General features: G+C 39.8%; 1 protein-coding gene across 2 annotated transcripts in view; it reads left to right on the plus strand.

Annotated features, from left to right (window-relative positions):
* Positions 1-10,928: 10,928 nt before the first annotated feature.
* Positions 10,929-15,293, plus strand: part of LOC117826628 (inactive N-acetylated-alpha-linked acidic dipeptidase-like protein 2) — a 367,684-nt gene continuing 363,319 nt past the window's right edge. Inside the window, exons 1-2 of one of the 2 annotated variants that reach the window (XM_034702819.1) lie at positions 10,929-11,166; positions 12,297-12,474. In XM_034702819.1, the coding sequence (XP_034558710.1) occupies positions 10,998-11,166; positions 12,297-12,474 (347 nt within the window). In that variant the 5' untranslated portion in view covers positions 10,929-10,997. The remainder of the gene's footprint in view (positions 11,167-12,296; positions 12,475-15,293) is intronic. The other variant, XR_004634076.1, reaches the window with a different exon arrangement.

The following is a 15,293-nucleotide window of genomic DNA, read 5'->3' on the forward strand; positions in this document are numbered from 1 at the left end:
TCAAAGAAGAGTGCGTTTAGGTGCTTTTCCACCAGAAGTTCAAGGATTTTTTAGAGCCAGCAACTACTCTTCCTGGAACTAAATATTTTGTGGGCCATCATTGTCTGAGTTTCCACCGAGGCCTGAAGTCCTGTGGAGAGCAAACAAATCTGAAACTAAAGTTAGCCCGTTATCATGGAGGAGATTCAGCGTGTGCTTTTTTGGATCGTGCTTTACATTACAAATGGATTCGTTGAATCAACACGCCTGAAACGCCCGACCTAAAGCCATTTTGAAAGCCATGTAAGAGATCTTCAAGTGTTTTGGTATGAAGAGCGACCCTGTTAATTTGCGACTTTCAGCCAGATACATCTCTCACAAGTCTTTAGATTACCATCAAATACTAAATCATGACATTTTAACAAAAATCTGAATTAGGCTGCATTACCAAGGACTCCCTCTGTGTTTTAACAGCTTTTTAAACTGACATGTTTAGCTGAAGGTCCCCAGTTTACAGGGTCACTCTTAATACTATAACACCGGTAGACAATGTTGTATCTGTGGCAGGCTCAGAGAAGACGAGTGTAAAATAGCTATTAAACCAAAGTGAATCCCAGTTGTGTGAAATGTTATTGTGGACGGCAGGTGAAATAAAACACTGCAGTTACTCTTCCAATCAGAAATGATCAGCATTGCAGGCCCTGCCCCCAAAGTTCCTTTGAGAAATACTACCACCCAAGTGGGGGCTTTTCAGGGGGAGATCAACTACCACAGATCGAATTTTAGCCACTGGTTCCTGCTGTCGAAATGTGCATAGTTCTTCGAAAAGTCCCTTGTTTCCTTGGGAAAGTTCCTGCTATCGAAATGCATCTTTTGCTTCCAGGAAACTGATGTTTCAATGTTTCAAGGTGTTTTCTCTGATGACTCCTATAGTACCCTTGGGCACTTAAGGTACCACAAGTAGTCCTGCATGTTTGTTTTCAATTTAAAGCTTTACAAAAAACATTAAAAAACAAAATTCTTAAAGGTGACATATCACACTTTTTTCATCGATATATATTTGTGTAAGAGGTCCCCAAAACATGTCTTTAAAGTTTATGCTCAAAAAAACACTTTGAAATCAGATTTTGGTCTGCCTGAAAAGTCCTCTTCTTCAGTCCTCCTCAGAACAGTCTGTTTTCCCTCTGACCACGCCCCCTCAGGAAGTGGATGTGCCATCGGCTCTCCGGCACGTTGATCTAATGTTTACATGTTGGCTGAATATACACAGGCTCACAGACCCAGGTTACTTCAACCCTCTGAATCTGATCCAGAATCTGATCCTGACGGAGAGGCGCCTGCAGCAGGACCTTTCTGAAGGATTGGTTACAGATTTAGTGTTTCTTGTTGTTTTATTTATCAGTATGTAGACGTGTGTCTTGGTACACAGCTACGAACATGTAGCTATGTGGCTATGCTAACTAGCGCTAGCACTTATCCATGATAAATAAAATTCATCCACTAGATCTTCAAATCTGCAGATGTGGGGAGTAAAACTGACCTTTGTGTTTATTAAGACAACCTACAACTAGAATGCCTCCCTCCTAAGCTCCTTGTTACCACATATGTGTGCAGGTAATGAAAAACAGAGGAGGGGTTGAGTTGTATTTTATACAGTCTATGGGCTGAACAAGCACCGAGCTCTGACTCCGTGACAGACCGGATATTGTTGTGACGTAACAAAAACACGGAAGTCACATTTACAGAAAGGTGGAGAAATCAAAACAGGGGCAGAATGGATTTTTTTCATTCTCGGGGGTTTGTAGACATGCCAGGGAAACATATTTCAGGTAGAGAACCATTAAAAAGTCAATTTTGCATGATATGTCACCTTTAATACAATTTATTACAATGAGGGAATAAAGCCCTGCAATTGATTTTTAGTATTGCCATTGATGGCACAGCTGTGAGTGGAAATGTGCAAGTTTAAAATAAACTTTCCTAGCTACCACTGAGGATCTACGTTATGCTCACAGAAGGGAACGTTTGCATAAGGGACATTTCTTATCTTTACCAGACATCCAAGAAATGTATTTTGTAAGATATTGTCGACAGAATTTGTACTTGTATTCTGCAACAGTATACGACAGTCACATTTGAGGGCACAATTTGGGTTTCCACAGCCTTCCAAATCACCTTCATGATTTTAAAATATCTTACGTTATTGCACCTATACTCCGATAATTATGATTGTTTTGGATGGTATTCAATAAAACTGCAAATGTATTGTACATTCATCTTAACAGCTACAGTACTTGGAGTTGTTGTCTTTAAAAGTGAAATGTTTTATTCACAATTGCTTTTAAGTTGAAGCAGAAAAGCATCTACTCTACCTGAGTCCTCAGGGATGATTTGACTGTCACCATGGTTGAAATCAGAACAAGAAAAAACATGGAAATAGCACCACTCCAGCACTGTCAAATGTTTAAATCTCAGAGTGACAATTTGTTTTTATCACAAAACCACGATGAAGGATGCAGCCTTAAAAATTTACTGACCCATCCAGCCGAGAAGACAGGCACAAGTTACCCCCTCTCCACATGATTTATTGAAAAAGAGCTTTAAATATGGTGATGTTTCGGTCACAGACATCAACCGCCAACAGCCCCTAACGAGAAATGACAGGGAGGCAGTGGAGCAGCAGTTAGAGAAAGACTAATAAATACCTTGGTTTGGAACTGGCCCTCAGAGTCTGAAATGTGTTCATGTACCAGTTTTGGATTGCTGCTTTGCTGTCAGTGGTTAGTAAAGCTTCCTCCATACGTCACCCTTCTTTGACTGCTTACAAAAGCTGCACCAGAATACCTCAGAATGAAATGCATGTCATACATTTATTTTGCCAACTTCTGACTTTGATTCTAAGAAAACGTTGTTAAATCAAGAATCCATCTGAACTCAAAGTGTTGAAAATTTAAACTCCACCTCATGAAGTTGTGAACAATTGAATGCAAATGGTATCGCATTCCTATCAACAATGCTAGAACACTAACTAACATACTGTGAAGGTGGTCACATTACATAACAATGCCAGCATGTCATCGTCTGCAGGTTTGCATGCTGATGTTTGCATCTCATCATTTTCACTTCTTCCACTACTCTACTTCTATACCTCCCCACCCCCACATCACTTAACATACCTTTAGGGAAGTAAACAAAGATTGTACCATTGTGGTGCAATTCAATTATGTTGTCTTGCACCTGCAATAAACCCCTAAAGTAGATCTATTTTCTCCTTCCTCTTAAGATTAGCTTACATTATTGCTTGAGGCATACTGAATATAAAGATGATTATAGGATTTTTGAAGACTGTATGATGCTATGTTTAGTATACATTGCAGTGGATAATGAAAATATATGCAATCCTACTTTCTAGATTGAAAAGGTAATCCTTTGATTTGTAACTGAACAATTTCATTCTGCATTAAAGCCTGTAAAAGACGAGGTAAGTAGAGGACGTTCACATTGTGGCTATGATATAATACATTCCAGGATTGATGTTCATCAGTGCAACTCCAGTCATTCTTTGGCAGTAACTGTAATCCTAAAATGTATGGTTTTATGGTGGAAGCAGCTGATGGAGGGCACAGCTCTGGCAGTGGACACAGTCATCATTAGAGGTATAGCTTCATGACAGAGTGCATGATCAGAAAGCTGCAACCCTAGATTGGTTACAGAACTTTTGGATTGTTTAGAAACTTATGGTCATGGAGCTGATTCTTCTTTCAGCAGAGGCTTTATCAAAAGACAGTTTGCTTTCTGTTTCAAAAAGGTCTGTAAATGTTGAATTGTTTATGTCTGCTAATTCTAAGGTGGCTTATTTGTGTCCATAAGCCAAATCTAACAATCCCAGCATCAGCATTTAGGACCAGAACTCTTTTAATTGATTAACCTTTGACTTAACATCATTGAAGTTACCACCAATCATGGGTGTTTTGGTTAATCCAGTGACATTGTTAGCTGGGGGCTCCCAGTTTGTGGTTGTCTTAGTTGCAGCAGATGTTTGGCCGAAAGTCGCCAGTTAACAGGGTCGCTAATTCAACCAAAACACTAAAGTTAGATGGAATTTGCATCATAATTTAAATAGGTGGACATAGCCAAAGAATGCAATAAGATTATTTGACCAAAGAGCCCAAAGACAGGACCTGCTGTTGACACAGTTTTGTTTTCATGGAAGACAAAAATAACAGGCAGAATAAAATGTACGTACAGTGCGTTCAGGATCACACAAATTGTATTTATTCTTTGTGAGGAAGTATTTCTGTCTTTGACATTTTGTTTATTTTCTCCATGTACTATATGTATTTGTCAACACAAAGCGTGTTGGAAGGTATTCATCAAATCAGCCTGCAGAGCTTATCAGTGTTCTTAGGATAATATTTATTGTATCTATCAAAGCAGCTATGACATCTTTCTCAACTTCATCCCACGAATTTGAATAGCAAGTTGCCATTTTCCAGGATAAAAAAAAATCAGGGTTATATAAGGCACTCGTCAATAATAAGTGTGTTACTCACAGGAGAGGCCAGTCAACACTGCCTTTCCAGTGAGAAACCGGTCAGAGCACTGGCATGGACACTCGGCTGTACACCCCTGCAGACGGAGCCACTTGACAGCGATGTTTGGTTTGATCTTTCTCAAAATCAGCCAAATGACGTGGTACAAGTGTTCCTGTCTACAGAGGTGTATAGCCTAGCTTCCACTTGGGTACTTTGGATGGTTTCTCATTAAAGAGCCCCTGTTGACTCTCACCCCTTTGGTAATACACTTCCAAGTGCCTTATATAACCACTCTTCAGTAAAACTGAAAGATTCTTTTAGATAAAACTACATGTCCCTGCAACAAAAAAGATAAAAAACATAATGTAGTTACAAGGTTTCCACGCTGCACCAGTAATGGGTATCCAGCGAAAAGCCGAATGCAGTGTGTGCAGCTCTAACAGGAGGTCGGCAGTTAAATGAACTTTTGTTCTATAGTACTGAGAGGATCCTTCATCTGCATTGAGCTAGAAGTAATGAAAGTGTGTTGGAGCATTGAAGATTGATGCTAGGGAACTCCCAGACCTCTTCCCCTCGTCTTTTCACCCTCTCCCCTTCAACTATAAACACTCTGCCGCCTCTCTCCTGCTTTCCTGTTTTCGGCTGCTTTGCTTTGTGTTCCTGCCTCTGCCTCTTTCCCCCTCACTGTGTCTGTGTTTCCTCTGCTCAGAACTCTTCCTCTAATTGTCTGCATCTGTGTGTCTCTGTCTCCTCTCTTTGCTTTTTATCTCAATCCCTTCTAAAATCTGCTTTCCAAAACAAAAGCAGCAACTCTTTCTAAACAGGAAAACTCAGTTTAACTCCGATATCTGTTATCTATTCGCAGCAGAACTGATCCAGGATATTAAAATGTAATCAGTACGATCGTTAGCTTGATTACATTCTAGGGTCTTTTCTTTGCTGAGGTTTTGATATTGCACAAATCTGTCTTTAAATCATCCAAAGTGCTTGTGGCATGAATCTTTAGAAAATCTAAAAAGGCCTAAAGGTCAAATGGAGGCATCATTATCTGGGCGGATCAAGAGGGGTGGCCAGGTGTGGCATCAGTTCCACTTGAAATCTGACTGGCCACCCCAGGTTCCACCCCAGAATCATATGAGTTGTCTTGACAGATGTAGAGCTTATCTTAAAATCGCCAATTTAAACTAATTTGTAAAAGGCTTTTGGTATTTGGATGTTACACAAATACTTTTTTAGTAAAGATGGATGAATGGATGGATGCATAGGTGCTGATTCAGTGGGTGCTTTGAGGCCAGAGCACCCATTTAGAGTGCAGAGCACCCAATATCACCAGGATACACTAGTTATTAAGGGGTTTGCATTTCTCTATTACAAGACGATACGATTTGGTTCAAATGTTGATGGCAGCGATCTGATTCTGGAGCGATTCATTCAAATACTGAGTGATTCAGTGCAAATTGTTTTGACACAATTTGATTTGGTTCAAAATAAAATGATAATTGAATCCTAGGTGAAATGTTGACCCAAGAAAACTAAAAAAATTATAAAAGTAGGACTATGTTTTCTTTAAAATAGCATGCTGTTATATTTATTACTTTTCCTAGAGACAACAGACTCAATCTACTGTACAAACTGAAGTCTTTATCAAAACACTGTGACAAGGAGTCTGACAGATAGTTGGTTGGGGAAATACAGTCCATTTTAGAATTAATTTTAAGATTTGAATGTTTGTTTTTAAGTCACTGCATGGTCTGGTACCTCAGTATATCTCTGATCTCATGAAAATCTACACCCCTCCAGAGTACTGAGGTCTACTGACCAGATGTGTCTTGTCGTGCCAAAAAGCCGACAAAAGACAAGGGGAGACCAAGCTTTTTCAGTGGTAGCTCCTAAATTGTGGAATGAGCTACCCACCCAAGTTAAAATGGCCCCCACCATGGAAACTTTTAAATCACGTCTTAAAACTCACTTTTACTCCCTGGCTTTTAAAGGTGACATATCATTCAAAATGGACATTTTAATGGTTCTCTACCTGAAATATGTGTCCCTGGCATGTCTACAAACCCCCCGAGAATGAAAAAAATCCATTCTGCCCCTGTTTTGATTTCTCCACCTTTCTGTAAATGTGTGTGAAACGAGCCGTTTCAGACTTCCGTGTTTTTGTTACGTAACAACAATATCCGGTCTGTCACGGAGTCAGAGCTCAGAGCTTGTTCAGCCCATAGACTGTATAAAATAAGACTGAATCCCCCCTCCCCCCTTTTTCACCTGCACAAATGTGTGCTAACAAGGAGCTTAGGAGGGAGGCATGCTAGTTGTAGGCTGTCTTAATAAACACAAAGGTCGGTTTTACTCCCCACATCTGCAGATTTGAAGATCTAGGGGATGATTTTTATTTATCATGGATAAGTGCTAGCGCTAGTTAGCATAGCCACATAGCTACATGTTCGTAGCTGTGTACCAAGACACACGTCGACATACTGATAAATAAAACAACAAGAAACACTAAATCTGTGACCAATCCTTCAGAAAGGTCCTGCTACAGGTGCCTCTCCGTCAGGATCAGATTCTGGATCAGATTCAGAGGGTTGAAGTAACGCTATCTGTGAGCAGCCGTGTATATTCAGCCAACATGTAAACATTAGATCAACGTGCTGGACAGCCGAGGCACATCCTCTTCCTGAGGGGGCGTGGTCAGAGAGAAAACAGAGTGTTCTGAGGAGGACTGAAGAAGAGGGCTTTTCAGGCATGCCAAAATCTGATTTCAAAGTGTTTTTTTGAGCATAAACTTTAAAGACATGTTTTGGGGACCTCTTAGACCAATATATATTGATGAAAAAAGCGTGGTATGTCACCTTTAATACAGCATGAGAGTTTATGTTGGTCTCTGTTTGTCTTTTAATGTACTGTATTTTAAAATGTACTATTATTTATTTCTACTGTTTGTATTTGTTGTGCAGCACTTTGGGAACCTTGTTGTTTTTAAAATGTGCGATATAAATACAATGGATTGGATTGGGAAATATAGTAAAACATTTGAAACAGAAATCTGAGCTCCCCTGCACATCTCCCTTCATTAACTAAGCTCTATAAACACTTAAAATGCAGTTTGTAATACCCTAAGCTACAAAAAATAAAGTCATTTAAGCAAGAAATTATGTTGGAAGCAGCAGACACTGTATGACAGAGCCCTCTGTGTCACATTAGATAGAAGAGTGATGCTGTTTTGTGTTGAAATTATAAATTAAAACAATTTCATTTTTCTCTCCTCATAATATCTCTGTGATCATCACTTATGAACTGAACTAGGGGTGAGCCCGACTAAGGATTTGCTTAGTCGAATCTGAGTCATCTGATTTTGCCCATAGTCGACGAATAGTCAAATGTTTGTTGTTTTTCCTTATTGGATGGGATGCTGTGGATTGTTTTTGAGGCTTCGGACAGCTTTGGGTATCCCTCCTCGTTCTTTTGGCCCCGTACAGTTTTTGTGTGGTCCGGTAATCCTTGATCTCACAGCCCTTTTCATGAAGCTGCTCCTCATCTTTATTACTAGTTTTAGGATCATCAAGTTTTATTTCTTGACATTTTGAGCTACCATGAACGTAGAAAGATTTAGAGGCCAGCTGAGGTACGTCTGCTCCACAGGTCCCCACTAAATGGTCCCCCTTTAACTACCAGGGGAGATTTAATTACCACTTTAAGGAGATTTAACACTTCAAGAGCTGTTCTCAGAATTACATTAAATAAGTCTATATTTTTATAAAAATAGGCTAAATTAGACACTATTTTTTTATGGGAAACAGGAAAATAATGTAAAATTAGACATTGAGCACCCCCATGGTTTGAATGGAAGTATCCACATTTCATATGCAAATATTTGACTATGAGATTGGCAGTCGACTAAGGCTTGTTAGAACGAATCGTCGAATATTCGACTATTTGAGGTCACCCCAAAACTGAACTCAACGTTATGGCAGTAGTTGTTTTTACCACTTGCTCTGTTTTGAAAGTTCTTTTTTTGAACCTCTTTTTTAAATTGAGACACATTTCAGTTCCGCTCGGTTCTATGCTGTCTGTCTGTTATCTTGTAATGTATAAAGCATGTCACAAAGCGATCGATCCAAAACCACACAGGAAGCTTGTAAACTAAAGTAATAAAACAGCTTGTAGATGTCATGGTATTTACAGACTTCACTACATTGTTGCTGGAAAGATATTGGAGGCTTATATACTTTGGACACATACATGTACGCTAAATATGAAGGATGGAAAACTTAAAAAAAGTACCAGCCTAAAGACTTTGTAGAAATTAAAAAGGATGCTTTGGTTTGTAGTAAATGTCTACCTTCCAAGCATTCTATGCACTAATTCTTCCTTCCTCTTTACTTTTACTTCAAGGGGTTTGAACCTGTAATCATTTGACTAAGGACAGGGGGAAGTTTTCTTTGCATAATGACAGCCTATTCATTTAACAGCAGTTTCAAGGCATTCATTAAACTCTGTTTTTCTTCTTTTTATTTCTCTTTAACCCAAAGTGGGTATTGATTGGGCTGTTCATTTGGCCATTCATGGAGGATTTTGATGACGGAGCATATAAAAGAGACTGTTAAACTTGATGACATACCAAGATAAAAGGTGGGAGGTTTTATTTAGCTGATCTTCAGTCAGATGACACACACACACCCAAAGTCTGCATGCAAGTGATCCCACCCTAGTGAAGTTTAATGGAGCTGTATAGGAGGTGTATTGAACCCAGTGCTGGTTTAACTGGGCAAATCACAACCACACACACACACACACACACACACACACACACACACACACACACACACACACACACACACACACACACACACACACACACACATACATACACACATCCACCACACATAGCTTTACTATCTCCCAGTCTACACATATACACCCCGTAGCTATGAATTTCCAAGGGACTCGCACATACCCACGCACTGAGATCCATCACTAACCTCCATGCCGTGGCCTAACTTGCGCCCTCCTCTTCACATTAGTGTGCATAAACGCATTGCCGCACCCTGTGGTGCTTTTAGTCTTCATAATTGTGTGCTCAGAGGCTCTGGTCATTCCCCCAGCCCAAGTAGCTTTTAACCACATTCAACACATTTTCTTTTATATCCAGCACTAATGTACCATCCATTACCTTGAGTCAAATAAGCAGTTTTAATCTGACCCATGTGGCATATTCCTGGCTTTCTACACACACTGCCTGGGTTTGAAACAGAGAGGCAAAGGTATGGATTAAAAATGCCATGCACGTGCACAAGTACTCTCTTAACAGTGGATATCCTAGAAGTCTGGTCTACTATTAATACCTATAAAGTGCAAGTTAATAGTTGTTCCATTATCATTTTCCACCTTATTATTATTTTTCTCTTTATCATTCAAAATGCGAACTTTAAGATGAAGAAATGAAGAAGGATCCTTCCAATGAAAGAAAATGTGACAATTATTGGTTCGTTTTCAATCATAAGTATGTGGAAAATGTGGACACATTGCCTCATAATTTTTCACACTTTTAGTTATGCCTTTTATAACTTTACAGGGTTATAAACACATTCCTCAGAGTGTCAAACATGTATGTGCAGTGCCATATTATCAGTTTTCAAACTTATTAATCTATTATTCAAAGCAGACTTTCTTTAACCTATGTCACAGTCTCTTTGGTAACAGACAGAACCTGCTGCTCTCTGGCTCAGCTACAGTTCAGGTTACAGTTTTGCATTACAGGCAAAAGGTGTTTTAATTAAGAGAAGGGATTTTAATAGGCCACTGTAGCCATTATGAAATTCCACCATGTCTTGATTGACAATTTCACATTTACAATGTGAAAGAAAATGTTTCACAGAAGTAAAGCAGGCAGAAACGTTTTGTCAATTTCAAAGATATACATTTCAGTGTCTCCTGAGCTTAACTCTATTTGTAAATCACATTTGATTTCAATACTGCAGTAACTTCCTTTGTGTAATTGTTCTTCAGATCCCTTCATGGAGAGGTGATTGGAGACAGGGTTTGAGGTTTCAGGTCTAGGTTTGTTTTAGTTTTAGTTTTCACCTTTATTATATAGAGGATAGGACAGTGGATAGTTTAGAAAACTTGGAGAGAGTGGGGGAATGACATCAGGGAAAGAGGCTGCTGCCCCAAGATTTATATTTTTGAGTTGGTTTGTATATGTGGTCCGGTACTTCCTGATGATCAAGTGGAGACTCTGCAGTTTTTTAGCACTTCAGCATTGGCTTTATTTCTCATGGCCGGAGATTGCCGTTTGGTTTGCACTCAGTGCTTGTTGGATTCAATGTTTAAAGTAGGCCATTACTTCAGGACATTTTCCACCCAAAGGAAAGCTTTTACAGAGCTGTGGTACTTTTTCTCTACTGGACAGACTGATGGAAATTCAAAAAATTAAACATTTGACTGACACTTTAATTCACTTGTAATCTAGGTGACAACATGGCATACAGGAAGGTGTGTGATGCCCAGGGTGGCCCGTTGGTCGGTGAAGTTCTGCACTGCTCAGGAGGTCTGGATCTTGACTGGGACCTGGACAAAGAAGAACTGCAGGAACCAGGACCTAGCATGGACCGCATGCAGATGCAACATGTGGAGTGCCAGAGATCAGGTAGGCTTATATGCATTCACAGTTTCATGTTACATATGTGCTGGAAAAAAGATCTACTTATATGGTAAGATAAAATACTTGTGTTCATTTGTGAATACAGATATTATCCTCCCTAATACAAGCCAATTAAATCCTTATTTTTCTTTCATCCGCCTGGCAGCCAGACTTTATTGTTCCAAGTTTTTAATTGCTGTCTCACACAAAGTCCTGTGTGATCAAGTGTTTGTAACACACTATAACACACTGTAACTAATTTACAACTCATAAAACATGTAGATGTATGTGTCATTTCATGTGGCATGTAGAGGTGTATTTTTTGAGCTATTAACAGGCCACAAGTCATTTTAGATGTTAATGAATACTGTCTGATTAATATCAGGACTGTAAACATGATGAGTTCATGAATTATTTATCTTGAACATTTTCCTGGTTAATGAGAGTCCCACAGCTCATAACTGTCAAACAAAATACAGTTTGGGGAGTACAAATTCCACACAAATCAGCTGAAATATGATGTCAAACCTCCCTTTCCACATTTCCAGTGGTTCCATATTCTCACTGACATACTAATACATGTTCAATCTTTTTTTCTTACATACTAATAAACACATTGCACTAGCCTTTCTGTAATTGATGTTGGAGTTGGCAGGTTTTCCAGCATGCCAAAACAGTTTCTTTTTCATGCTTTTGATTATCTTGAAATGTGTTTTGGACAGAAAATGTTAAAAAATTCCTGCACATCATTTGAAACCTGTCACTGAGAAAAAAAAAAGCTGAATTATGTGAGAAGTTTGCCACTGCCAGCAGCTGAAAAGAGAGAAACTTCATAAGTACCCTGAAGCTAGACTTGAGTTTTTCCGCTTTGAAGGACTGTGTTTTGAAACGTGCCTGGAGTTCTGTTCCGGTGGCATCTTTCTATCCTCACATATGCCTTCTCACGCAAGTGGGATGAACGTTTTTAAAAACTCAAAACCTAGGCATGAAGTTATTTTTTATTCTGTTTCCCTCTGCAGTTTGACTACAAATGTTGCTGGGCTGTTATGCCCTCCCATAGTTATCTCTCTCTATACAGCTGATAGAGGATAAGTGCAATAATAATAATATTGTTTTATTAATCCCATTACTTTCAGGGTGCTCAGACCCCGGCCCTGACCCTGACCCCGAGCTGATGGAACCCATCCAGCAGTCCGTCTCAGTTTCACCCCATGGACGATTCGAACGTCTCCAAGAAGATCCCAACTATATCTCCCACTTTACCAGGGCCCCGGGCCATAAGGGACAACGACGACTCCACTGCTTCCTGTTCAGGTAAGCAAAGACCTGGGAAGTATGGGTCCTAAAATCCTACAAGTAATGGAGATCATGATTAGTGATGGAAAAATGTCAATAAAATGTCAAATTGTACCTCTGAAGCATCGTCTTGGCTTTAGTACATAGATAAAGTACATACAGTACGTACCCTGTGTGAAAGTCTTGCTGTATGTAATTGGGATTTTAAGAACCTGAATTTTGATGGCCTTACCCCAAATTTATATAGGTTTAGCCACGTTGCGTAACGTCTGATACGTTCACATTCTAGCCAATGCTCATGTTTACACATGGAGCGCAGTGGCGTGTCTCAGCTCTGTCTTGGGAGGGTGCCCCCACGCCGCTCCGCTAAAGGTACGCGTGGGCATGCATCAAGTTGAACAGAGAAGATCGACCTGGACAGGAAGACAGGCACAAGGATTGCATGCAACATCTGCTAAATTTCAAAATAAAACACCATATATAGTAAAAGATATTATAGATTAGAAATACCCATCAATTATGAATGTAATTGTTAACAGCTACAAAACAGCCACAGATCTGTGATCCATGTCGACCACAACAGAACTTTAAGATGATAACTTTGCCAGAAGGTAACAGTACAACAAAGTAGAGCACAGTTATTAATATCAAACTCATCTGAACCTGCAAAAACAAAACTTTATAGTTATGCAGCTTACTCTGTGATGATAGAATTACAAAAGTAATGGAAAACTACCTAAGTGAGCAGTAATTCAACCACGGAAAGGCTCTGTAACGTTTATGTTGTTCTCTCTTTACTGGACCCAGCTGATCCTGGATGCTCTCTACGCTACGCTTCAAACACGCGTCCTGTGTAGAAGGGTGCTTGCCACAGACGGAGCAAACCCATGGCGCTGACGGAACGCGGCACACGCGGTCCCTGTATAACTTGGGGGTCAAAATTCTTTCTGGCCTCCTATGCTAAGAAATACAATTATTTGTTGATAGGCAATACACCTACAAACACATACATTTTGGGAATGCCTCATAAAGAAAAAGCCATAACAACCAACACCCATGGATAAGTTGGTTAACCACTGCTTCACTCCTTCAGAGTCTTTAGATACATTAGATTTTTGTTAGTCTTCATGAAATGTCAGAAAATGATTGGATTTAAAAAAGAGAAGAGCTTGTTCTCTTGTTGAATGCTATCAAAACTGCTCTTAAGTCCCCTGAATCATAACAGAAACATGATGCACTGATGAACTCGACAATCTGCAAAATTAAGGGGTTTTCATTAACACTGTATATCTTTTCCCCTAAGCCATGAAATACCTACCATTTTTCTGCCTTGCTTACAGAACCCCAAGGTCTCCTTCAGTGTCTGCATGCTATGCATCAGGCTCTCAACTAATTGCAAAGTGAAACCCTTAGTGACAGTATTAGTCACCCTGAGAAACTTCTTGAGTGATGTAGAAGAAAAAACAAAAAAGTCTACCAGTGGTGGAGGGTCGGGGCAGTAGATGAGCTAAACAACACAGGCCTTCACCCATGAGACAGAGCGTGCACAGTCTTTTTAGGACAATAAGTAAACAGCAAACCAAGAATGAGAATATGCTGTTATCCCAGCATGCATTGGGAATAGTATAAATTGAACTGGGAGTATACTCGACTGAATTTCTTTGCCTACTCCCCACTGCTTCAACTCCACATCATCTGCTCTGACTTACGTTCTTGACTGTGCTTGTCTCATTTAATACAGTCAGTATGTATCTCTGTTAACCCTTTCATTGCCATTAAAGGACTCAACCCGCCTGAGTATCCGAAAAGCATTCCCAGACCCCCATTCCAATTGACACAGCTCCTGTCAGAACGGAAAGGTTGCATGTTATCTAGATAAGCACCACTGCAGGGTGCTTGAAGCCAAGGTGTGGGTGATGCCCTTAGGTTTTGAGCCACAGACACCAACACTGACTCAGGTGCCATTAAAAGGTAATAGCCACTTATCGTAAGATGTAACTGTAAAACAAATCAGGAGCAAGCACCCTTTGAGGTTCAAGAGGTACCTGTAGGACTCTGCTTATGACAATTACAATTACAAAGTCAGCCTACTATCACCTTAAGAATATATCAAGGATTAAAGGACTTATGTCTCAGCAGGATGCAGAAAAACTGGTCCATGCATTTAGCTTTAGCAGACTAGACTACTGTAACGGGGTCTTTACAGGGCTCCCTAAAAAGTCCATCAGACGGCTGCAGCTCATACAGAATGCTAACAAGGACCAAAAAAGTAGACCACATCACTCCAGTTCTTAGATCCCTACACTGGCTTCCTGTCTGTCAGAGAATAGACTTTAAAATCCTGCTGATGGTTTATAAAGCACTGAATGGTTTAGGCCCAAAATACATTGCTGATCTGCTACTACTTTATGAACCACCTCGACCTCTGAGGTCATCAGGTACTGGTCTGCTTTCAGCCCCGAGAGTCAGAGCGAAACATGGTGAAGCTGCGTTTAGTCATTATGCACCACATATCTGGAACACACTCCCTGAAAGCTGTAGGTCTGCTCCAACTCTCACCTCTTTTAAATCAAAGACTAAGACTTTCTTATATGCCACTGCCTTCCTATCTCCTATCTATTTTAACCCACTTTAAATTAATATATTTCTAATTTTCCTTTTCTTTTCTGTTTTATTATATTTGTCATTTTAATTGTGTTCTTTTTATGCCTGTCTGAATGTCTCCAATGCTTTTAATGTTTTAATGTAAAGCACATTGAGTTGCCCTCGTGTATGAAATGCGCTCAACAAATAAAGCTGCCTTGCCTATGAGTGTATGCTCGCTTCAACAGGAAACA

This window comes from Notolabrus celidotus, chromosome 2, assembly GCF_009762535.1.
Source record: "Notolabrus celidotus isolate fNotCel1 chromosome 2, fNotCel1.pri, whole genome shotgun sequence".
Taxonomy (NCBI): Eukaryota; Metazoa; Chordata; class Actinopteri; order Labriformes; family Labridae; genus Notolabrus; species Notolabrus celidotus.